The sequence below is a fragment of the Poecilia formosa genome, unplaced genomic scaffold, assembly GCF_000485575.1.
Source record: "Poecilia formosa unplaced genomic scaffold, Poecilia_formosa-5.1.2 Scaffold114, whole genome shotgun sequence".
Lineage (NCBI taxonomy): Eukaryota > Metazoa > Chordata > Actinopteri > Cyprinodontiformes > Poeciliidae > Poecilia > Poecilia formosa.
Window position 1 is genome coordinate 31,001 of NW_006800053.1, and position 5,500 is coordinate 36,500.

Consider the following 5,500-nt stretch of genomic DNA (forward strand, 5'->3'; position numbering starts at 1 on the left):
GTAACCTGTTTTTCCGAGCCGCCTTTAAACGCAACATGAGCGCTACACTCGTGCTGGGTTTACACCTGTGAAAGAGACCTGCTGCTGCTGTGCGGAAATATGTAGGTTTGTGTTAGAATCACGGCAGCAAACCAGCAAAACACAAAGAACTTTTCACAGTTTTTCCATCTACCTAACCTACTGAGTTGAGTAAAGCTGTTGGATGCAGGTAATGTTAGCTAAATGATGACTAGCTAATGTCAATACAGAACCTTAAGCTTAACAAGTAGCCTGTAGGCTACCGATGTTGTTGTCTTTGTTCAGCTATGTACATTCATTTTGCCCCCAAAAAAGTCGATTCCCCCCACCCCCGTACTTAGAGACAGGGAGTTTCTAAGAATCCCCCCCCAGACAGCAATTTGTAATCCAATGGGGGGTGTGGGGCAGAAAACGTTTGGAAACCACTGGGGGGGGGGGGGGGGGGGGGGGCGCAGAGGAAAAAGTTTGGGAACCACTGGGGTAGAGGATGTTTTAAAAAGACACGGGTTAGCTCACCGCGGCTGCGTAGTGTCCAGCGGTCCGTACCATTCCGGGGGTACTATTTAGCTCCCGCCACGAAATTTTAGCTGACCTTAATATTTCCAGTGTTATGTTTTGGTCATTATTGTTGAGATCTGTGTGTCTGTATATGTCTGATATGGAACAAACCGGTATCGGTTCAATACGGGACACAACAATTAGCAGTCAAATACGAAACGATTCCGTATTTTATGGGACGGGTAGCAACCCTAACAAGACAACAACAACCACCTGTCATTTTAGGCTAGCTTAAGCTAACCTGAATATTTACAACCCTCCTGTTGATACACTAACATTACTTACCTACTGTCTTTCAATCACTTTGAAAAGCTTTTCTTCATCCCTCCAACATCTTTATCCCTCCCCCTATTCCATTTTCTGTTTTGTGCCCCGGAGTTTTTTTTCTCCCGGCCCATCTTTAGCTCCCTGTTGTCGAGTGCACTACCATTTAAAGAAAAAGAAGAAGAAAAAAACGCGCCTCAACGCGTGCCCAAGCTACCATAAATGTGTGTATGGGGAGGGGCGGCGGGGGCGACAAGAGGAGTGGTGAAGGAGTGGGGGGTAGGGAGTGGCGCCTAATCAGTGCCATTCCTCCATTACTGATCATTTCATGCATGCACAAATAGCTGTTAAATACGGAAAATGTCGACTAGAAAAAAATTCCCCACATCGTTTTTTTGCGCCCCCCTGTAGTCGCTTACAGTGCATACCCACTTTTTGTGCCACTACATAGGCCCCCAAGCTGTGGCTTTTTATCTATTGATCTTTAGAAACATTCATAAACAGTGTGCAGACTTTAAGTCAACCTTAAAGTCAAACTTTAAGCTTGACCTTTCTGTTTAGACTCATATTGACAAGTGTTATTTTTTTTGAACCATGGATGTACCTTGTTTTCATGGAAAAAGTGGAACCAGACATCAGTGTTTTCTCTCATAATGGAGCGTTGTACAAAGAGGAAGTGAAAGAGTGTCTTATAACAATATAAAAAGCATGTTTTTACTGAGCAAGCTTGCGCTCAGTCTCTGAGAAACCTTCAAGAACCTGTTACCAGTTTAAAACATTAGAAACGAAACAATCCACATTTTGATATAACGATGGTACTTGACAAGATGTAATGCTTCAGGTGTTGTGTTCTATGACTTTGTATTTCCGTGTTTTTATGATATAAAGCACTTTAAACTGCCTTATTGCTGAAATGTGTTATGCAAATAAACTTCATTGATTGTGCACAATGAGTTCATACACAGGCTGTGAATGTGTGGGGAAAGTGTCAGAGCGAGGGAGATCTTGTGGGTAACCAGAGTGAAGCTGCTGGACCGTGGTGATGTTGGAGGGTTGACAGGTTTCGCTGGCTTGAGGAAGAGGAGTGGAGCATTGCCAGTCGTGGAACAGGAACCAGAGGTATTTATCTTGAGGAAACGTGGACAATCAAAGATCTCAAGGAACAGGAGCCAGGAGGTACCATGGAACCTTGCAAGGAGGATACTAGAAGGTAAGTCGAGGAGTAATCAACAATCTAAAGGGAGGCAAGTCGTAGGAACAGTAACTGGCTCAGGGTACCATGGAGCTATAACACTCAAGCGTTGAAGCCTGGCAACTAGCTCCTCTTATCTTCTAGGTGATGAACCTAAATGATTCTAAGTGTGTGAGATGCTCACCTGGTCAATCGTCCACAGTGGCTCTCTGGTGGAAACAGAGGAAAAAGCAAACCCCACACAGAACCCAAACTCCATTCTCCTAACACCAAGACTCCTGAAAAAATAATGACTTGATCCAAAACCTGTAATTTTTATTTATTTATTTTTGAGGAGCTTAAGAAGAGAAAACTGTTATAATCAAAAAACATTTTCACTGGTAACAGTCTTCCTCACTGTTGCAGAATGTCCTATAACTGATGTGATCTGACACAAAAACAAAATTTATTGCATTCATTTTAAGAGAAAGAATACATTTTTTATAATTTTATATTAGTTAGAGAAAAATAAAGTTGTAGCTGACATTGCACAACATGATCAAAGAAACCAAAACAAAACAGTTGAAAAGGCAAAAATGTTGAGAAACTTTTTGATTCAGTTGTTTAGCAAATAATTTTTAACTCAGTAAAGTTTGAACATTAACAACATAACAATTAAAAAAAAACACTTGTTCTCCTTAAAGAATTACATGTTTCAAACAACATTCTTATGAGAGTTTTATAATCCTTAATATTATTATTGGCTGAATACCACTGCCATTGTTAGCCCAAAGTAAATGAATGAAGATTTTGATTTTACAATATTCTTAGCCAGGTGTTAACATGAAAATGTACATAAAAGTCAAGGTGTACAGTATGCCCTGTCCATTCTCATATTTGATATTTCAGTTGTGATTTCCTAAATCCCTTCTTTGGGTAACTGAAGAAAACAAAATAAAAGGAAAAAAAATCAATAAGACTGGAGACTAATATGAAGTAAAACATAAAGATGTTTGTGACCATTACAGTGATTATTTCAGTGATTTGGATCGCCAAAGGATTATCAGAATATGAAAAAAACACTATAACACTGACAACTAATATCAAGTAAAGCACACTTCTTTGAAACTATTTCAGTGATCCTAAGCACAAAGTATAGTATGAAATTAGATTTGATCAACAGTGGTACGTCACTCACAGACTACACATTTCATTTAGACTTTCAATGGCGTCCTTCTTACTTAAGGTTCTCCATTGTTGAGGAATTGCTCCATAACCCTGGAATTTATTTTTATTGTAGTTTTCAAGTTCCTTTTGAAAGTGGCAAACAAACCATTTCCAGTAGGCCAACATAGAGTTATCAGCTGTAATGCTCCATGAAGCATATTTTTTTCCAGCTGTTGGATACTGTTTATAGGGAACACTCCATTCTGAGTCGTGTTCTGGGTAAAACCTTCCATCACTTGCAACTAATGTGGTGCAGAAATCAATGACCAGATCATCTGTTCGTCTGTAATGCCAACCTCTAACCCCATTGGGTCGATGAAAAGGAACGCTGTGCTTCTCAGGTCTGTGGTCCTTCAAAGTGTTGGTGCAAACAGCAGCACAGAATGGACACGTTTCCCAGCAGCAGTTACACAGCTGATCAATCAGGATCTGATCAGGTTTCTGTCTGCAGTCATTCACCTTTTCCAGGGAGAGTTCGCTCATCTCTGTTGTGATTCTTTTCAGGCCTTTCTCTATCTCTTCTTTAAGGAAGTCAAAATTGTTTATGTCACTGAAGTTTTGACAACTAACAGTATCAAGTATCAACTTTGGTTTTAGTTTTCTAGAAAATTCCTCTACCCACATTTCTATGTTTCCTTTTCTGTGTTTGAATTTCTGTGTTGCCTCAAACAAAGCCTGACTGATGACTCTGCTGATTCCTTCTACATTTTTCTTCAGGATATTCTGGGCTTTAACTTTCTGTGTTGTGAACATGTATTTCTTTACTTGTTCTTTGATGAAAGCCTCGACTTGAGCTCTTGGATTTCTGATATAGGTGGTGAATCTGTTAAAGTCTTCTTTCTCTGCCAGAGATGCCAACACATGTTTCTCTAAGTTCAGTCTGTTCCCATTGAATGCAGGGAAACTGCACATCATCTGTCCAGCAATATCAACTCCAGTCTTGTTACAGACGGCTTCAACAGCAGAAACTTTGAGTTTTTCACACATAATTTCTCCAAACACCACAGCAGATGAACTTCCTTTGCAGAAGCTTCTGAAAATGTTGTAATACTCATTTTTCTTGTTGTCCAAATAAGTGAGAGCATCATTGTTGTCTCTGTAGATCTTGTGGGAGTTTAAAAGCCAAACTTCAGCCCTATCAAACACATACAGTGAAAGATCAACTGTAAACTCCTTCTTGAATGTAAATTTCTTCCCTGATTCAAACTCTGCCACTTTTTGTTTAACATTTTTGGCCAGTTCCTGCAAGTAGGTTGACCTGTAACCTCTTGTTGCAACAGGTTTGCTTCTAATGGCCTCAAGACATTCTTGTTCAACCTTTTTAACAAATGATCTGATCAATTCCTGTTCTTCATACTGCAAATGATTCTCTGATTCCACATGCTGTGTTGTTGATGCCATTCCAAACAATTGTTGTAAAAAGCCAAAAAAGGTTTTGCTTTGTCCGCTTGTGTCTTTGTCTGCTTCTTTCTTGTTTCCCTGAGACTGTTGGCTTTCCTCGTATTGTTTTTGATACTTCTTTTGGGTTATATAACAAACATAGGTTCCAGTTTCTGAGATATTTTTGTATCTCTGACCTTTTTTTGACTCACCAATGAGTCCCCATTCAACCCCAAGGTCTTGAAGGACAGCAATCTGATCTTCCTCCAAATTTATGTTCTCGATGGGTTTTGTATCTGTGGTTAATTCCTTAACCCAGTGACTCCAAACGTCGCTAAATTGTGCTTTTAGTTCCTCTTCATCTGCTGCAATGCATCTTAACTGGTGAGCGAGCTCTTTGCTCTTCTGTTGTAGATAGTTTTCAAACTCTGTCTTCTTCTTGTCAAGCATTTTTCTAGCATTATTTTGCTGGATTACTTCATCCAGTTTTCTTTTCACCCCTCTCACAAGTTCCTCATGAAACTCTTTGATTTTGTTCTCAAATCGGCCCCGCCACTGAACCAACATCTCTTTGTCTTTGTCATCTTCAAAATAAGCTGTCATACTTTTTGTTACATCTTCATATGTTTTAGCCATTTCTTTGATAAGGTCGTTCTTTTCAACTTTGTCCAGTTGGCCTTTTTCAATTCTAGGATAAAGTTGGTTTTCAATGTTCAGCATCTCACTCCTCAGGGCCCAAGTCCAGTTCCCATACTGGACCTCCAGTTTTCTGTAAACTGCAATTTCTTGGGTGTTTTTGAAACTAAAAACAAATTGTTCATTCATCAAGGCGTTCCACAGGTCTTGGATTTTGTTGCTGAAATGTGACAGAGTGATCCCAGT

General features: G+C 39.7%; 1 protein-coding gene across 1 annotated transcript in view; it reads right to left on the reverse strand.

Moving 5' to 3' along the window:
• Positions 1–1,773: 1,773 nt before the first annotated feature.
• LOC103143704 (interferon-induced very large GTPase 1-like) overlaps positions 1,774–5,500 on the reverse strand; it is a 14,963-nt gene continuing 11,236 nt past the window's right edge. Inside the window, exon 12 of the mRNA XM_016675439.1 lies at positions 1,774–1,967. Within this exon, the coding sequence (XP_016530925.1) occupies positions 1,774–1,967 (194 nt within the window). The remainder of the gene's footprint in view (positions 1,968–5,500) is intronic.